Here is a 19,308-nt window from a genome sequence, read left to right on the forward strand (position 1 = left end):
AGAAGGAGACCCCCCCCCTGTTGCACGGGTGAGCACTGAGCCATCGAGTGGCTGGACCAAGGGGAAAGGGGGCAGAGCCCAGGACTCCGTCTGGGTCTTCACCACCTTCCTCCTCCTGGGCAGGCCCCCTTTGCTGGGGGGCAGGGCAGCGGCCGGCTGGGCATGCGCAGGCCGACTGTTCCAGGAAGGAGGCTGGGCGCTCCCTCGCTGTAATTACCGCTAATGGAAGGCGTGCTCCAGCCCTGCCTGGCGCGCTGCCCCGGGAGCCCAGCGGGACGCGAGCCATCAATTTCCCACCAATCGCTCGGCGCACTCGGGGCTGGTGTTTCCTTTGGGGGGTTGTTTTTTTCTTGGCTAAAAATGGTATTTTCTCAAGGGCAAAAGCTTTTTAACCAGGCTCATAAATGCTTATTACCAGCGCTGTGCTCGGCTTGATGGGATTAGAGGGGGGCAGGGATTGATCAGCCGCCCCCCCTCCGACACCACCAGCTCACGCGTGCTGGGGGGGCGGGGGGCTCACATCGATTGGTTCGCGCCCAGCGGGGGCGGGGATGGGGGAGGTTCATCAGCGAGAAGCAGGGCGTAGGGGGGAACCTTCTCTGACCCCTCAGTGCCAGCTGAGATCCCTGCTCTGGGGAGCTCTGCCCCCCGCAGTCCCAGGGAGGTGGGGCAGTGGGCAGACAGCATGACCCGCATAACCCCTGCAGCCGACTCACTTGCTGGCTGAGCTCCTGGCCCCCGTCTGCCAAGCACGGGGCACCCAGGAGGCTGGAGTTGGGGGGTACTGGCTCGCAATGCCGGGCTAAGCCCAGTCCATCCCATCCCTCCATGCACACATCCTGGGGAGGGGCGGTGGGGGGAGATGTGGGGCTGGCAGATTCCAGCCTGGTGCTTGCGCGGGGCGGGGGACAGGCCTGCCCTCCCTTGCAGGTTTTGGGGGCATGGGGGACCCAGTTACCAGCCCGGCCTGGCCCCCCGCTGCCCAGTGGCACCGCGTGTCAGGGGTTGCCAGGCAGGGCACTGCACGGCGGTGCGAGTGCCACCGGCTCCCGGAAACCCCACTAGCAGACAGTCTCTTTGCCCCAGCCTCCCCCCCGGCCGGGTACCTGAAGTTGGGGGCCGACGCCCACTCGAGGGCCAGGCAGGCCAGGTCGACGGTGGCGTAGACCAGCAGGAAGAAGATGGTCACAATGGCGGCGATGGTGTTCAGCTTCCCGGAGAACAGCACCAGCTGGGGGAGACAACGGCGTCAGGCACCCCCTTGGCTGGCCGGGCGAACGGAGCCCCACACAGCTTACAGGGCTGGGGCTATTCTGGCTGGTGCATCCAGCGGCAGGGCAGGAGGCAGCACTGTGCTGAGCCAGACGCTGGGCCCCTGTGGCTCCTCTGCCATGGGCTCCCTTGGCGGCGCCGCCCAGGGTGCGCCCCCCTTTGTCCCCCGCCCACCTGTGCTGCACGGAGAGACTGGCACCACGTTCGCCCTGCTCCCGACCCCAGGCACGTCCCCCTGCCACCCCCCCACGCCCACCTCTCACGGGGGGGCCCAGGAGAGAAATCCAGCCCCACCACCCCAGGGCCTGTGCCTCTCCCGCCCTGGGGGTCACCGCAGAGCCACCCCCCTACGAGGGGCAGCATAGGGCAGGAGCCCTCACCCCCTAAGCCAGAGACAGCCACGGGGCAGCCATGCAGCAGAGACAGGGAGCCAGAGCCCAGCCCAGCAGGCTGCCCCCAGCGCCCTTCCCGGGGGAAGTGGGTCCAGAGAGGCACTGAACAGCGGAGATCTTCCTGCTGGGAACCCGCCGGGCACAGCATCCCCTCCCGCATCAGGACTGGGGGGCAGTGCCAGGGCTACACCCAGACTGAGGAGCTGGCATGAGACAGGGCAGGCGCAGTGTGGCTGGGCCTGGGGGCCCGTCCCCACATGGGCTGCGCTGCGCTGGGGGTCCCAGCGGGCTGGGCCCAGCAGTGGAGCCTGTACATGGGGAGTCCACGGGGCCACAGCCAGCCCAGTGCGTCAGCCGGGAAATGGCTTCTCAGAGGCTGCCAGGCCGCGTGCGTCTGGCCGGGATCTCAACTGAGTCCTGGGGAAAGGGCTGATCGGAGGTCGGGGTGCGGGGGGGCTCACTGGATCTGGCTCCTGCCCTGAGAACAATGGATGGGCCTGTCCCCAAAGCCCTGGGCATAGGAGGGAAGCAAGCAGCCTGGGCAAAGGGGGGATGTGCAGGGGAGCATCCGGACCACGCCCAGCCCTGGGGTAAAGGGGGGACGTGCAGGGGAGCGTCCGGACCCCGCCCAGCCCTGGGGTAAAGCAGGGGGGGACGTGCAGGGGAGCGTCCGGACCCCGCCCAGCCCTGGGGTAAAGCAGGGGGGGATGTGCAGGGGAGCGTCAGGACCCCGCCTAGCCTGGGGTAATGAGGGGGGACGTGCAGGGAGGCGTCGGGACCCTGCCCAGCCCTGGGGTAAAGGGGGGGGACGTGCAGGGGAGCGTCCGGACCCCGCCCAGCCCTGGGGTAATGAGGGGGGACGTGCAGGGAAGCATCCGGAGCCCGGCCAGCCCTGGGGTAATGAGGGGGGACGTGCAGGCCACACCCAGCCCTGGGGTAAAGCGAGGGGGTCTCAGCTGGATGCAGGGAGCCAGGTCTAAGCACCGAAGCGATGTGAGCGGCAGCCCTGTGAGCCCTGGCCTGCTGGTGCCCACGCCCCCGGGGAGGGCCTGCTGTGTTCTTGGGGAGCTGCGCCCCACCCCCTACCCCCCAGCGCGGCCGGGAGCCGCTCTGCACCGCGAAGCCGGCGGTTCAGCCTGACCCGCAGCACTCACTCCGCGTGGGGCGCTTTAGATTATTCAACCCATTTAAGCAATTGGGAATTTCAGCTCGTTGGGAGCTTAATAGCGCCGAGCCGGGTAATCGTGCCTGGCTGCTCTAATGGAGTCCCCCACCCCCCGCCCTCGCTCGCCCAGCCGTTTGCCTTTGATTTATAATTCAGTTAGCTGCTCATCAAGGGAAAGGATCTAAGCTGAAAGGTAGCAAACCCCACGCCAGCAGGGCAGGGGGGCCAGGCGGGGGGGGGGGCGGCGGGGGGTGCAGGGGGAGGCTGCTATCAGAGAGCCCACAACTAGCTGCTGTTGGGGAGGCTGGAAGGGGCAGCTGGGGGGAACGGCAGCTGCAGTGGGCCAGGGGCTGGGAGCAGGCCTGGAGATGGCCATCTCGGGCAGGCTGCCAAGTGCCATTAGCTGCTAGGATATGGGGTGAGTCCCTACAGCTGGTATGGTGCCCTGGCCGGCCCTGCCACTCCAGCCCTGAGCCCCCCATGTAGCTCTGCCGGTGCCCCTCACTCCTGACCTGCAGCCCCCTGCTATCCCAGCCTGGGCTCCCCACCCACCCCACGGCTCAGCCCCATCGCTGGAGCCTCTCGGGGCCTCTCCCACCCTGGGCCCTGGAGCTGGTGGGGATGGGTCTGCCTGGAGCCTGCCCAGGCCTAGCTCCCATGACTCCGGAAGCAGGGGTTTGCTGCGTCTCTCAGCAGCCGTGTGTGAGGCCCTCATCCCATGCCATGCATCAGTGCCACGGGGCACCCCTCAGCCATGGCTGCTGCCCGCCATTTTAGATCTGCTGCCTGGAGCTCACGTGAGAGTCACCAGAGTGTCTGAGGGGCTAGAGAGACGCCCATTGCCTTTGGGCCTGAGCATCCCAGGGCAACCCAGCGGAGGCAGATGCCAGGCAGGCCCCTCTCCATGGCAGGATGGCTCCCATAGCACCAGCCCCTTGAGGCGATTCTCAGCTCCCCGCTGACTGGCCTGCACCAGCGCCGGGGGGCTCCCCGCTTTCCCTGGGCCGGGCCTGGCCCCTCGGTGAGACGCAGCCATTAGCTAATGGCAGGGGAGGGCGATTCCTCCCGCACAGATTCAATTGACTCCAGAGGAAGAAAAACGCCTCTGAGGAGCAGCTGCCAATGAGCTGGCCAGGCCCCCCCATCGGCCCCTGAGCCCAGCCTCCATCACCCACCTGGGCCATTTCCAAAAAAGCACCGGCTGCCCCTCGCCTGGGCACAGGGAGGGCCCCAGGCCAGCCACAAAACCACCTCCTCGTCCTCCACATCCCTCCTTAAACCTCTCCTCCACCGTGATGCCACGACACGGGACAGCTGGCTGCTGCGCCCAGGCCACTGGCCAGCGTGCGGCCCGCTGGTCTCTCTGCCAACTGTCCCTTGTCAGCTCCCCGGGGCAGGGGCCGTCTCTGGGATGCGTGTTTGTACTGCACAGCGTGCTGGGACCTGGAGCCCCAATGGGCCGCAGCTCTAGCTGGACGCTGGCAGCAATCAGACACGATTCATGCCAACCAGGTGCAGTCCCGGAGCTCTGGACAAGCTGCCCACCTGGCCAGCGGCTGGGGGGCCCTGAAGGTACAAAGGGCCAGAGCCTCAAAGGGATTTAGGCTCCTAACTCCCATTGGTTTCAATAAGAGTTAGGCACCTAAATACCTTTGGGTTTGCAGCTCTGTGATTCCTTGCTGTCCATGGCCCTGGTTCTCCTGCACTGGCATGGAGCTGGCACTGGGCTCCCCCCCCGCACCCCGTCACGTGCCTGCTCTCTGCACGTGGGCGCTGGGAGCCCAGGCCCCAGAAATGGATTGTTATCCCCGCCGCCTGCAATCAGGGCTGAGCTGGCTGAGGCCGCGACGCCTCGTGCATGCGTGTGGCCATGTTCCCTGCCGGCTAATGGGGCAATTTTTTAGCATTACATATATTTGTCCAATTTGGCGGAGAGGAGACAAGCTCGCTCTTGAGAGGCGAAGCCGGCGCTGCCTCACCACTCTTGCAGACTGGCTGATGGCAGGTTCCGGGCACAACGTGATGATCCAGGCGGTGGCACAGCGACGCCCCCCACCCACACTGGGAGCCCTTTGCGCACACAATTAGAGCAATTGTTTCCTTCCCCTGGGAGGTCTCACAGCTCCACACACAACTGGAGGGTGAAGCTCTGGGATCTCTGCTGCTGCCCCAGGACCCCGACTCAACAGCACCCCCAGAGACACCCCCGCGTGCTGCCTAATGCCTGTGACATCCTGGGACCTGCAAACGGGGCCTGCCTGGCTGCCAAAGGGGCTGAGCCCCCTCCCCCCCACCCCAGTTCCTGTTGACTCCAATGGGGGGCGGGACCCTTTGGAAATGAGGCCCCAAGTGCCCCACAGGGAGCCAAGCCAAGGGACAGACACACCCCAAGGGGCAGGAGTGGAAGCAGCCCAGCCAGGTGCCAATGCTGCACAGAGGGGCCGCTGGCACGCAGCGGTGAAAGGGTTAAGAGTGGGTTCTGGACCCCGCCGGCAGCAGAACTCGAGGGGGCTCTGTGCTGGGGATACCAGCCAGCCAGGAGGGAGTCCCAAGCCCCTGTTGGCCCACAGATCCGGGCGACTCCCCCTGCAGAACTGCCCAGGCCCCGGTGTCCCAGCCCCTCACTGCACCAGCTCAGCAGGGCAGGGTTGTGCACTCGCACCCAGTGCCGACCTCCCCGTTTCACAGGTGGGAAACTGAGGCACCGTCTTCAAGGTCCCACCGGGAGTCTGTGGTGAGATCCCAGATCTCCTGAATCCCAGCCCAGAGCCTTAACAACAAGGCTGGCCGGCCCCTCGAAATACACGCCTTGTGCCCCGTTCACGGCTGAGCTCCCATGGCCCTTCTGCGGGTCTGGGCCCGTGTCCTCAGCCAGTCTCCACCCACCATGGACGTGCGGCACTACGGCTGCTGCTCTCCACCCCAGAGGTGGCTGCATATCCGACTGCTGCTTGGATCTAGCTCTGGGCTCCTCTGCGATGAAGCGCCAGGTGAAGCGCCCACGGTCAGTGCTCCCGCTGTGCCCGGCGCAGCCAACTCACCTGCACCACCACCCAGGAGAGGATCACGGCCACCCAGGGGTTCCCACCGCGGGAGGTTTTCTTTGCCGGCGCCAGAGCTCTGCCTGCAGGGGAAAAGGAACCAGACGCGCCGTGTGAGAGAGAATTTCGAATGGCAGCAGAGTCAGTGCCAGGAGTGGGGCAGGGATCAGCCCAGCTAGGGCAGGGCTGCAGAGGCTCCAGCCGGGACCCTAGGCCAGCAAGGCCAGCGACCGCAGCTCGTCCAGCCCTCGCCCATGTGCCTCTCGCCACAGGCACTGCCCCTCCCCGGCCCATCACACATCCAGCAGCAGAGCCAGCGTGTCCCAGCGTCCCTGCGGGGGGAGGATCAGGGCCAAGGCAGGAACAAGGTTCAGCCCATGCCAGCCGTGAGGTCTGAAATACACAGCGCATGGAGCTCAGCCTGGCACCCCCCCACCCCCCAGCCAGTGGATCGGGCCTTGCCGAAAGCCGGCAATACGGGGAACGTGGCACCGAGGCCCAGGAACCGCCCCTGCCCCACAGCCCTACTCTGGCCCCGTTTCACAAGCCAGCCCGGGAGCGCCAGTCAGGGCAGGTCCCAGCAGGCCGGCCCCAGGGGCTGCTCGCACCAGGGGGCTGCGACAGCACTGGCCTCAGTGGCCCCTCCGCTCATCAACAGCCCTCCACCAAGACCCAGCCTGCCGGAGGGAGCCCAGTCCCTGGGGGGATGGGGGGGGGACCAGCCGCAGTGTGACGGGGAGTGGGGGGGACAGGAAGTGGGGAGTCCTGTGCCAGCAGGCAGGGTGCAGTGCCACAGGAGCAGCGACTCCACTGGGCATTACCTCTGAGAGCCAGCCCCACGGCCCCCCTCACGCCACCGGGGCTTTGGGGTCAGCACTGACTGAGGGGACAGTGCCCCCTACTGAGCCCCCCTCTCCGCTCCCTGCAGCACAGCGCCCCGAGCCCCCTCTCCGCTCCCTGCAGCACAGCGCCCCGAGCCCCCTCTCCGCTCCCTGCAGCCCAGCGCCCCCCCGAACCCCCCTCCGCTCCCTGCAGCGCAGCGCCCCTTCCCGAGCCCCCCTCTCCACTCCCTGCAGTCCAGCGCCCCAGACCCCCTCTCCGCTCCTGCAGCCCAGCCCCCGAGCCCCTCTCCGCTCCCTGCAGCCCAGCCCCCAGAACCCCCTCTCCGCTCCCTGCAGCCCAGCCCCCAGACCCCCTCTCTGCTCCCTGCAGCACAGCGCTCCCTCCTGAGCCCCCTCTCCGCTCCATACAGCACAGCGCCCCTACTGAGCCCCCTCTCCGCTCCATGCAGCACAGCGCCCCTCCTGAGCCCCTCTCCACTCCCTGCAGCACAGTGCCCCGAGCCCCCTCTCCGCTCCATGCAGCACAGCGCCCCCTCCTGAGCCCCTCTCCACTCCCTGCAGCACAGTGCCCCCGAGCCCTCCTCTCCGCTCCCTGCAGCCCAGCCCCCCAGCCCTCCTCTCCTTGCAGCACAGCGCCCCTACTGAGCCCCCTCTCTGCTCCCAGCAGCCCAGCGCCCCTCCTGAGCCCCCTCTCTGCTCCCGGTAGCACAGCGCCCCCTACTGAACCCCCCTCTCCGCTCCCTGCAGCACAGCGCCCCCTAGAGCATTGGAGTCAGCACTGAGAGGGGACAGCGCCCCCTACTGATCCCTGCTGCTTCCTGCAGCACAGCCACCCCTGGCATCACGCTGGAGCTTTGCAGTCAGCATTGACAGAGGGGACAGCGCCCCCTACTGAGCCCCCCTCCCTGCAGCACAGCGCCCCCTGGGCAGCACCGACTCAGAGGGGAATATTGGATCAGCAACGTGGCGTAGCTGGGGAGCTCTGAGGCACTCCAAGCCAACGGCGGTTCAGCTGCAGGCCACACGCGCTCCAGGCCCCGGCCCTGGGAAGCGGGAGCGTGGCCTGCGCTCACAGCACGTCCAGCAGGTGATCAGTTACCGGGTGGCTGCTGCACGTTACCCAGGAGCAGAGAGCCGCCCAGCCGGGGGGAGCGGAGCAGAGAGACGCGTTAGCACACAAGAAAACGCTGTGTCTCCACCGCCTGCCTAGAGACCCGAGTGTCGCAGGCGCCGTGCCAGGAGGGGAACGACCCAAAACACACGCCCTTCGCTCCAGCCTGGGGTGCAAAACTGCCTCCCCTGCACCAGCCCCACAGAGACCCCAACCCAGCCCCCAGCCAGCGCCGAGCCGCTATGCAAATAGTTAAGTGGCTGCATGCATTAGCGAGCGAGAGTGCAATATTTCATGCCGCCAATGGCAGCGAGAACATAAACTACCCGCCAGAGAGGCTTTCAGAGCTGCCTGGTTTAGTCCATTCCAGGGGGTTTAGTGATTGTTACAAACGACCTTGGGAATCCTGGCTCCATCCCCAGCCCAGCAAAATCCACCGCAGGGCACCTAACGGACCCGCTCTCTTTGGTTACCGTCACAGAACCTGGCAGAGCCAGCTCCCCCTGAGCCAGCCCCTCCACCCCTCTTTGGGCTGCAAAACTCGGGTCAGTGCCAACCGTGCCAGGCCTTTCCCAGACACCCCCACTGCTGGGCACGGGCTCAGCGAACAGAGCCAGCTGTTGCCAGAGACACAGATGTGCCCACCGTCACAGATGCACAGGGGACCAGAGAGGGGCAGGAACCGGGGCTGTGCTCTGCCCCCGGGCCGTGCTGAGCCCTGGGCGCCTGCCCACAACCTGCCGGGCCAAGGAGAACGCAGCCCGGGGAGAAGGATGCTGCTCTGCGGGACGCGGCTTTCCATGGCGGGGAAGGGGCATCGCTTGAGAATCAATGGCCCGACGGGAGCCAATCGGATCGAAGAACCACATCAGCAACCCGCTCACCTAGGGTTTGAGTGGGGGGCTCCCACCCCCTCCTGGGATGGGACTCCATGGACACACAAGCCTGGGCATCCCCCCAAGCACAGCGATGGTCCCGCCCACGGGCAGGGCTTGGCATGGCTCTCCGGGGCACCTCGGGAGTGCTCTGCAGTGCAGGCCCTCAGCGATAACATGGGGTAACCCTGTGCCATGCATCTGAGCATCTCCAGGGTGGGGCAGAGCTGTCCCTACATGGCACATGGGGAAACTGAGGCACCAAAGGCACCCCGGAGTCCTGTCTCCCACCCCCTGCTCCAACCACTGCACCCTCGCCCATCCCGCCCTGCAAGGCTGTGCTGTTCCCGAGTGCCAGCCGGGGGCTGGCAGCCCCTGGTGTTGGAAGGCGGGGAAGGGGGAGAGCAGGGAGAGCCAAGGGATATTTATTCAGTTGGCTGGAGAAGCCCAAGTAGGCCGAGGAGCTAATGCAATCCAAGTGCCCACGCTCTTTCCTGGCAGGCGCCCAGCCTGGCAGGGCCTGGCGCTGCTGCAGCCTGGACTCCGAGTCACTGCTGCCCCCGACAGGTCGGTACTTCGTCTTCAGAGCGCGGCACGGCACGGCCATGCCAGCCCAAGGCTCCCTGGGACTGGCCAAGCAGCCAGCCAAGCACAAGCAACGTGCTGGCTGAGCAAAGACGGGAGCCCCCCCAGAGCCGCGCTGCAGGCGGACCTGCCGGGGAAGGCTGCCAAGGAGCCAGGGGACTTGGCAGGACGTGGGGCGCCTGTGCCCAGAGCCAGAGGGACCGTCGGAGAGCATGGGGGGAGCCAGGGAGAACAGCTGCAAGGGTCTGCGTGACTGGAGCGGGACTGAAGGGCCAGGGACTGGGATTCCCCCCCACCGCTAGGGAGAGCCCGTTTCGGGGGTGGGGAAGAGCTCATTTGGGGTGGGGGTAAGGGGGGCAGGGAGCCGAGGGCTTTGGGTGGCGCTGTGCCCCCGATGTGAGAAGAACGGCTCCCCCGGCGGGGACTGGCAGGGAGGCAGCCCCTCGGCCCGTGGTGTCCCCGGACCGCGCTCTCCCCCCGGTGCCAAAGGCCGAGCGGCAGCAGGCGCGGGCACAGCGCCCCATCCCCTGGCGCTCGGCAGAGCATTTGCCCTTAGCCTGGCTGCACCTGCACCGAGAGCAGAAGCTCATTCCCCAGACACCCCCGGCCTGCCCCTGGCCTTTCTGCTCTGGGGAGGAGGCAGCCTGGCAGACAGCCAGGGTGGGGAAGGGCACTCCCAGGGAGCAGAGCCTGGGGGAGAGGGCGCTGCAGGAGACAAGCTGTGCACGTGCAGCACCTGGCGCACCGGAGCAGAGGCCGCTGCAGGACAAGCGCGCAGAGGTACCGTAAGTGCAGGAATAGCCGGGCAGGTAAGAGATAGAATGAGCAAAGGGGGCGAGTGCTCAGCGTGGGGGTGCCCACGGAACCCCAGCAAACTCCTGTAGAGTTACCTGCCCGGGGGAGGAGGGGGCACTGGCCCCCTATGGCCCGTCACAGCACTGCGCCCGGGACACGCTGCTCGGACCACGAAGTTAAATGAATGGCCACTGCCCAGAGACGGCTGAGCCCGGAGCTCCGTCACCAGCCATGAGCCAGAGCTGCGGCGACCCCCAGCCAGGGCGTCAGGAGGAGCCAGCAGCCGCTCGCCTTCAGCCGGGGCGCAGGGGGCTTGGATTGCACAGGAAGGGGTGACCTAAACACATGGCCCAAGGTCTGCAAGGCGGACGGGGTGGGAGAGTCTCCCCCAGCCGATGGCCAAGGGGGCACCCTTGCAGTGTGTGTGTAGGGGGGGCGGGGGGGCTGGCATGGCTGCTGCAGGGCCCCAGGCAGAGGGCACCACAGGGCAGCCCCAGGGGGGTTGAGAGTGCACCCTCCCAGCAGTGAGGGTGGGGCTGGACCAAGGTGGGGCTGCCTTCCCGCCTGGGGGCTCCCTCAGGACAGTCTCCCCCACCCACGGTCTGGAGGGACAGCCAACCAGGGAAAGCGCCTTCCCTGAACGGCCCATCAGACCCTGCTGTGCCGGAGCAGGGAGCAGGGCGGATTTGACCTGGGAATGTTGCAGGGGGGTTACATTGGGGATGGGGGACTTCCCTTGGGGGAAGCTGCCTGAGCTGTAACCTGAGCCAGGAGGGGGGTTGGGAAAAATGACACCTTCTGCCCGGGAGCCTGAACAAAGGGGAGGAGGAGCAGGGGGAGGGGGAGAGCTGCTGGAGGAGGTTTTGTTTTCAGTCTTGGGCTGGGGGGTGCAGCGCAGGGAACCCCAAGCTGGGGTCTAAGCTCCCTAAACCCCCCAGAAGGACTTGATTGAGGGGTTCTGGTTGTGCCTACATGCTCCGCTTGGGACTGTGTTCCTGTCGTCTACTAAACCTTCTGTTTTACTGGCTGGCTGAGGAAGAGGGGTGCAGGGCCCTGACTTCCCCACACTCGGTGACACCCGCCCAGTGCTTATGCCCTGCCCACTGCCCTGAGTGACAGGGCACTGTATGGACCGGGGTGAGCCAGCCGAGAGGGAGGGGGCCATGCAGCCTGGTACCACCCTCCCCTGCTCACACAGGACTGGGAGCTAGAATCTAAGCCACCTCCTTGGGGTGGGTCTGTGTGTGTTCCCACTGCCCTCTGCTGGATGGAATCAGAACTGCTCACCCACATGTCAGAGGCCCCGTACAGTTCCCAGCTTGTGGAGACTCTCCTGAAGAGGCTCCAGGTTCTCTCCCAGGCCACACCTTAGTGACGCTGCATCTGGCTCAGGCCCACAGGGTGGCTGCACAGCGGATGGCGAGGGGGGTGCAGAGCTGTTCCCCCAAGGAAAGCCCAGGCAGGGTAGCAGGGAGGGCTCGTGCCCCGGGGGCGGCTCAGTGCCCTTGTGTGGGCTTCAGTCCCTGCTCCTGGGGACAGGTCCACAGCATAACACCCCCCCCCCTCGCACTGGTGGCTCTCCTAGCTGCTTTCGTGGGGCAGGGCTGACCTGGCACGCCCCTTCCTTCTCCCACGGGCTGTCCTGGCAGTGGGCTGGCTGGGGGGTTCTCCCTGCTCCCAGAGAAGGTACAGCTCTGGGGCATCGACGCTGCAGTGCCCAGGGCTGCCCCACCCCACGGAGACTGCAGCCAAGTCAGCCCCATACAGCACTGGCCTGGACGCTGCCTCAGAGAATGGGATGGCTTCAGTTCTCCTCCTGTTAACCTGGGGAATGATGCTATCCCCAGGGGCCAGCCCCCTGCCGCTCTGTGGGGGGGTCCCCACCAATCTAGGGGCCTTGGAGCAGGGGGATCCCCAGGGACTATCCCCTCATCGCTCTGCGAGGTTGTGGGGGGGATCCCCACCCATCTAGGGGGCATGAGGAGGGGGGATCCCCAGGGACCAGCCCCCCTCTGTGGGATTGTGGGGGGGGTCCCCACCCATCTAGGGGGCTGGGGGCACTCACCGAAGATGTCGTCCTTGGCCAGGGCGTAGAGGATGCGGGAGGCCCCAATCAGGTTGCTCATGGAGGCCGAGAGGGTGGACGAGTAAATGCCAATGATGACAAAGGGGGGCCAGACATTGATGTCCCGCAGGAAGCCGTAGTCCTTCTGGAGCAGGATCCTGCCAACGGGGCAAGTGGGGTGAGCTGGGGCACCTCTCTGCATCTGCTCTCTGCACCCCCTTTCCCCGTATGGCACTGCCCAGCCATCTGCTCTCTGCACCCCCATCCCCGCAGGGCACTGCCCGCTCTCTGCACCCCCTCCCACACAGGGCACGACCCAGTGGCTGGCTCTCTGCACCCCCTTCCTGGCAAGGCACCAACCAGCTGCCTGATGCCTGCTCTCTGCACCCCCTTTCCCTGCATGGGACTGCCCAGCCACCTGGTGCCCACTCTCTGCCACATGGGGCCACACTTCTTGGACCAGAGCCATGAGCACTGCTGAATGGGAAATCTGCCCCTTCTCCCCCGAGGTGCCTGGCGCAGCCACCCCCCACAGAGGGGAACCGGAAAGCTCCAGGCGCAGCACAGACACACCTTGCTCCTACCTCACCTACATGGAGGGGTTTGTTTTTGCAGGGTCTCTCACAGGCACCGTGTTTATTGTTTGCTAGTGCGGGGGCTATCATGAGCACCGTGCAGCAGGTGCAGTAGTGTGGGGGGTCCCCAAGGGGCTGAGATGGGCACGAGCAGGGGCTCCCCAAAAGGCCAGGTATGGCACGGGGGGGGGTGTGTCTCTGACAGGCCATGGGGCAGGCATGGGGGTGTGTGGAGGTCCCGTGACAGGCCGAGGGGGCATGGCGGGAGCAGGGGGGCCCTGACAGGCTGAGGGGACAGGCACAGAGTGTGTGGGGGGGCCCCTGACATGCTGCAGTGGTGGGGGCCAGAGCAGGGGAGTTCCCTGATGGGCTGAGGGGCGGGCATGGGGGTCCGTGACAGGCCAAGGGGACAGGCACAGATTGTGGGGGGTACCTTAAAAGATGAAGTGGTGGGGGCCAGAGCAGGGGGGTTCCCTGATGGGCTGAGGGGGTGGGGGTGGGGGGGTCCGTGACAGGCCAAGGGGACAGGCACAGGAGTGCAGGGTGTCCCTGACGTACTGAGGCAGCGGGAGCCAGAGCAGGGGGGTTCCCTGATGAGCTGAGGGCATGGGGGGGTCCGTGACAGGCCAAGGGGACAGGCACAGGAGTGCAGGGGGTCCCTGACGTACTGAGGCAGTGGGGGCCAGAGCAGGGGGGTTCCAGACAGGCCGAGGGGGCAGGCGTGGGGGGTTCCCTGACCGAGTCCCTGAACACTGCAGCTCCTGCAGAGCACAATCCCTTCAGCGGGGCCCCCCGGCGGCTCCCCGGTAATTGCTCTCCTAGCCCATCACCGGGCCAGGGCCCAGCTGGAGCCAATTGCTGCCATCGCTCTCCCGGGAGGCGGCGTGTGGGGCCAGGGCCGATCGATAGCAAAGCAGTTACAGCCAGGCTGGGAGACGGCTCGCGCTGGGCCCTGGCTTAATCAAACCATCCAGCCCCGAGGCAGCTGATCTCCAGGAGGACCTAAAGCAGCCCCCACCCCCACCTCCTGCCTCACAGCGCGGCTGGCTCTGCTGGGGCACGTCACTGGCCAAGTCCTGTCCCAGAGCCGCGATGGGGGTGCACAAAGGACACCGGCATTGGGGCCGTGGTCAGGGACAGAGGCGCCTGGGGTCAGGCTGGCGCTGGGTGGCGCTTCCAGGCTGTGGTTTGTTTTGTAAACGCGGCAGGGCAAGGCTGGTACAGGAGCCCGGGCCACACGCAGCAGCCTCCCCAGCGTGGCATCATACCCATCCCCGCGAGCAAAGCACAGCCACCAGCAGGCAGATCAGTGGCTCCAACACAGCCCTGCCAGTGGGGCAGCCTGCTGTGCCCAGCTCAGGGCTCCCCGGGACACTGCCTGAACACGCTGCCAGGGCCAGGCTTCACTCCTGGGTGGAGACACGGGCAAGGGAACCTGGAGATTGTACCTCCAAGTGACGCAGCTGGGCAGGGTGACCCCAGGGCTGGGCTGGCAGGGGGCTGCGGGTCGGGATTGAGGGGCACCGCAGAGCTGTGTGGGGGCCCCCGGGCCGGACCAAGCAAGACACCGTGTCTGGCTGAGGTGGGTGCGCTGGGGTTTGCATCATACCAGTGGCTGGAGTCTCTAATACTCCCAGGGAAAGCGCAGGGGGAGTGGACGTCCAGGTAACTCACCCGTCACTTGCTGAGTCAGAAAACCAGCACGGGAGAGAGCCGGCCCCACCAGGCCTGTGTCGGCTCCTGGACTTGTGGATTTTAGGGCTACTCTCTCGGAGGCCCTGGGAACCCCTTCCTGATGAGGGAGCACGGGCAGGCCAGGCCAGCTTGCATGTGAAGGGAATGTCCTTTCTGAGGCAGCATCCAGGCTGGGGCAGCAGCTCTGGGGCCTGGCAGTGCCCGGTTATGGCCTGTTTGTTCTCTGGCTGCTGCCCTCACCCCCAGCCCACAGGGTATCACTACTGCTTGGGAGGAGCATCCCGGGCCATGCTGGCAGATTCCCGCTGCTGGCGCGAAGGGTGGGTTCTCAGAGCCGGCAGCCAAGCTGCCTGGCCACGAGCGTTTCATTGTGGGTTGGAAGCCACGCGAGCCATCGATCAGCTGGAAGCCACCTACCCGGGGTTTACGAGACAGCGGCCCATAAAGCTCCCGGCCCCGCAGCAGCCAACTGGCCGAAACTCAGCGAGGAACTAAGCGGGGAAGGAGCCGTTTGCCGACGCTTTACAAGGATACAAATGGCCCAGCCTTTAATTGGATTTTAACAAGAGCCTGAGAGCAGGTGGGAGATAAATTAGCCCAGATCTGAAACCTCAGTGTATCTGGCAATTAATACCTAATTATCTGGAAATTGATCACCTTGCTCAGAGTGGCAGCAGAGCGGATGGCCCAGTGTGGGGGCCCAGGACAAGCTCCCCGCATCCCGGCTTGCAACACACCCGCTGGGGAACCCCAGCCCAGCCCTGCTGCTCTGGCTGGCTGCCCCCCGGCTGCATTTCAAGGGCTGGCTCGACCTGTGAGGCAGCAGGAGGGTCGCCCAGCCCCTCACCCACCAGGCTGGACAGCCCCAGTTCCATTGTACAGGGTGTTTGCACCAGCCCTTGGCACTCAAAGTCCTGCCATCTCCACAGGCACAGGAGCCCCCTGGGACCTCTCCCTCGGGGCTGGGTTTGCCCTGAGTCTTCACGCACTGCCCGATGTGCTCCTCCCCAGAGCAGGCTTCTGCCCCCAGCCTGCCAAGTAGCACTGCTGGTGCGAATGGAGGGGGTGGGGTGCCTGCCAGCAGGGGGCATGCAGGAGGTGCCCCTGCCAGGCAGGCCCCAAACATGCACGATGTGGGAGGAGCCGTAGAAAGAATGGTAGATGGGGCCACCCTAAATGAGAAGAGGATTGTTTTTGTGTAGGTCCTACCTAAATGGCAGCTCTTGCAGGCTTGTTCTCAAGGCTGATAGAGCCAAGCAAGACCCAGGGCTCGGCTCCCAGCTACCCAACTCCGGGGGCAGGAATGCTCTCCAACAGGGGGCAGCCCCCTTCCTGGGGGGCCACAGGACTTACAGCAGAGCTGAGTCAGGCCTATTATCCCCAGTGACTGGAGGCGGAAACCGAGGCAGAGCCTTGTCTGTGGCAGCAGAGAGGGGACAGGTGCCAGAGGTAAATCACAGCCCCTGGGTTTCCAGCTCCCCATCATGTGCTTGCTCCTGACTAAGTCTGGTCCCTGAGGAGCTGGCCTGCTTGACCCGGCTCTGAGCAGCGAGCAGGGGAGTGGGGCGCCCCCTGGAGGGCAGGATGGGACCGGAGACCCCCCTCTGATGCCGTCCAGCAGGCAGGAGGCCGCTGCTCTGGATCTCGCTGGCAGAGCTGTCCCTGGCACTGCCCAAGCTCTGCTGTGCCACCTCCTGGCCTTTGGGGGCTGGGCAGGGCCGTGCACGCTGCCTGCTCCCAAGGCACCGGGTGCCCTGACAGCGCTCAGCCACTGACACCCCCCACACCGCCTGGGGGTTGGAGGCAGGGGTGAGGGCCGTGCCCTGGGCCCGTCTCACTACTCAGTGTGTGTGGGGGGGGAGCGAAGCCCATTACCCATTCCTGAGTGACAGCGCCGCAGCAGCCTGCCCTGTCGCTCTGAGCAATGGCTGTGCATTAAGATATTAGCCGCTGACGGCTATAACTCTCCCGCTTCCTGCCAGCTGCCTGCCACCGGCCCGATTTATGGCACCACTTTCCAGAGTGGAAAATTAACAGCTGAGCCCGGGGCGTGCTCCGGGCGGCCCCCACACCGGCACAGCAAGGCAGGCACTGCCCGGCAACCCCGCAGGGCCCCAGCTCCGGGACGGGGAGCGGAGCTGGACCAAGCAGGCGCTACCAGGCGTGGTGGCATCGCCGGCACAGCAGCATGGCATGAGCTTGTGGTGAGGCCCTGGCTCCCAGCCCTTGCGAGCTGCCAGCTCGCAGCTGGGAGGGGCAGGCCCCCGATCCCAGAGCCCCCCAGCCCGCCCACGCCTGGGTGTCTGCCAGCCCCAAATCAACGCGGCGCTTCTGCAGGTGGATCGCTCAGCAACCCCCTGGCCCAAGCCAGCCTGCTGCCCGTCCTCCCCAGCACAGCAGCCTTCCCTGGGCTCCGGCCTCGCTCCGCCCTGAGGGCTGGGCTCCCCGCACAGGGAGCTGGGCATGCAGCCCCCTCGACGGAGGGTCTGTGGCTATGCTCCGGCGGGGGGTGGCTCGGGCCGGGGGCGCGTACCTGTCACAGGTGCAGCACATCGTGACGGCCAGCAGGTTGTAGATGAGGTAGGTGAAGAGCACAGCGGCGATGGTGCCTCTGGGGATGGAGTAGCTGGGGCGTTTCAGATCCCCTGCGGGGGAAAGCGAGGGGAGGCCGTCAGCCCTGCCCCACCTCCCCCGCCCCCTGTCCTGCCCCCCGTCCCTGCGCCCTCCTCACCCGACATGTTGGAGCCGGCCATGATGCCGGTGCAGCCGTTGAACATGACGGCGAAGACGGTGCTGAAGGTCATCACGCGGCCCGTGGTGTAGTCCACGCTGTAGGCGGCTGCCAGGGCAGAGGGGAGACGTGAGGAAGGCCCAGCAGCCCCAACGCAGCCCGGAGCGCGGGCACCGGCTCCGCCACCCTCCCCACCCAGCTCGAGTGCTGCGTCAGGCCGGGCTGAGCGCGTCGGGCAAGGGCAGGGCCGAGGTCAGCCCCGCGGACAGGTCTCTGCCGAGCGAAACTGGCATTGGCGCCTGCTGGCATGGGGCAGCGCCACTCGGGGCACAGCCCTGGGGGCAGCCGCTGCACTGCCAGGGAGCTCCCCAGTGCAGCCACACTGGCAGGGCATGAGGCTCCGGCGACAGCCAGGGCACAGCCCTTGCCATCTGCCTCTAGTGGCACCGGGCTAGGGCCAGTTGTGGGCACGGCCATCCTGGCAGTAAAGCTGGAACATGGCTCATGTGGGGCTCATAGTCTGGGCCTTTGCTGGGAGAACTGTAACCCCCAAGGAGAGTCCCAGCAAAGTGCCAGGCTCTGCTGGGCAGAGCAGGCAGAGGTGGGCGGGATAAGATGCACCAGGGGTCAGAAGGGGAGCTGGAAACAGGGTCAGGTGGGGGGCCTGGAGGGGAACTGGGGGCAGGCCCTGGGCAGAGTGGGGTGGGAAGTTGCCAGGCAGGGTTGGGCGGGAAGGCCGGGTGAGGGGTCACTGGGCAGGGTCTGGAGGGCCGGGTTGAAGGTTGCCAGGCAGGGCTGGGGGGTGGGGGGGGGGCCAGGCCGGGTGAGGCGTTGCCAGGCAGGGTCGGGCAGGCGGTGGGCAGGCCGGGTGAGGCGTTGCCAGGCAGGGCTGGGAGGATGGTGGGCGGGCAGGCCGGGTGAGGCGTTGCCAGGCAGGGTCGGGCAGGCGGTGGGCAGGCCGGGTGAGGCGTTGCCAGGCAGGGTCGGGCAGGTGGTGGGCAGGCCGGGTGAGGCGTTGCCAGGCAGGGTCGGGCAGGCCGGGTGAGGCGTTGCCAGGCAGGGTCGGGCAGGTGGTGGGCAGGCCGGGTGAGGTGTTGCCAGGCGCAGGGTGGTCGGGCTGGGCAGGCCAGGTGAGGGGTTACCGCGCTGAGGGCAGAGCCAGACGGTGCCCACCTGCCAGGTTGCCCCGCAGGGTGTCAAGCCGGAAGCCGGTGAAGGAGCCATTGATGGCGAGGGAGCCGTTGCCCTCCGGCAGCAGCAGCGGCACCACGGTGGGGCCCACGGCGAAGAAGCTGACGAAGACGGTGACCAGCACCAGCATGACGATGAGGAAGATGAGGAAGGTGGCCTTGGCGTAGATGGAGGCGCCCACCAGGCAGACCAGCAGGCAGACCAGCAGCAGGGCCGTGCCGTACAGCAGCTCGTACCAGTAGCTGCGGGGCAGGACCTGGAAGCTGCTGCCCATGGTCTGACCTGCCGGGAGACAGGGCAGGTTAAGGGGCCATGGCGTGAGGGCAGCTCCCCACACACCCCCTGCCTTGGGACGGAAGCGCAGGCCTGTGCTGGGGCTGCCAGTGGGGGCCAATCAGTGCCAGCTTTGTGCTGTGCCCACCTGGGCACCAGACTGAGCCCCCCACACAGAGCCCTGAGGGCCAGGCCCTGCCATGCTGGGTGGGGCAGGACCATTCCTGGAAAGGGAGGGGCTCTGCCCCAGGGTCCGATCACACTCCCCAGGGGTGGTGGCTGCTGGCTTGGGGGCTGCGTGGGTGTCCCTATCCCCCCCATGTGCACCCCCTACCCCGGGCATGCCGGGGAGGGTGTTGGGGGGACGCACCCCCCTTCAAGAGGGCCATCACTGCCTGGGCACAGGTAGGTACCCGGGGCGGGAGGGGCCATTCCTGCCTGGGAGTGGCAGGCTCCTTGGGGCATTAACCTTTCTCCTTCCCCTGCCCCACACCTCTGTGCCAATGGGGCTGATCAGAGAGAGCAGCTGGAGGGCTGGAGCAGCCAGGAGGGGAATTGGCAGGCAGCTGCCAGGGGCCTTCCTGCGCCTCCGTGGGCCACGCACAGGGCAGCTGGAGCGCAGGGGCCGTGCGGATGGCAGCCGTCCACACACAGCACTGCACTGTCGCTGTCAATAGCACCAGCAGGTGGTGCTGAGCCC

The 19,308-nt window shown here is 66.5% G+C and overlaps 1 protein-coding gene across 1 annotated transcript in view; it reads right to left on the bottom strand.

The window, feature by feature from the left end:
* LOC120372108 (solute carrier family 12 member 9-like) overlaps positions 1-19,308 on the bottom strand; it is a 44,209-nt gene that overhangs the window by 15,334 nt on the left and 9,567 nt on the right. Inside the window, exons 4-9 of the mRNA XM_039488848.1 lie at positions 18,318-18,617; positions 17,145-17,252; positions 16,947-17,058; positions 12,144-12,301; positions 5,871-5,953; positions 1,107-1,231 (exon numbers count right to left, since the gene is read on the bottom strand). Coding sequence (XP_039344782.1) covers positions 1,107-1,231; positions 5,871-5,953; positions 12,144-12,301; positions 16,947-17,058; positions 17,145-17,252; positions 18,318-18,617 — 886 coding nt within the window. The remainder of the gene's footprint in view (positions 1-1,106; positions 1,232-5,870; positions 5,954-12,143; positions 12,302-16,946; positions 17,059-17,144; positions 17,253-18,317; positions 18,618-19,308) is intronic.

This window comes from Mauremys reevesii, linkage group 9 (genome assembly GCF_016161935.1).
Source record: "Mauremys reevesii isolate NIE-2019 linkage group 9, ASM1616193v1, whole genome shotgun sequence".
NCBI classification, from domain to species: Eukaryota; Metazoa; Chordata; order Testudines; family Geoemydidae; genus Mauremys; species Mauremys reevesii.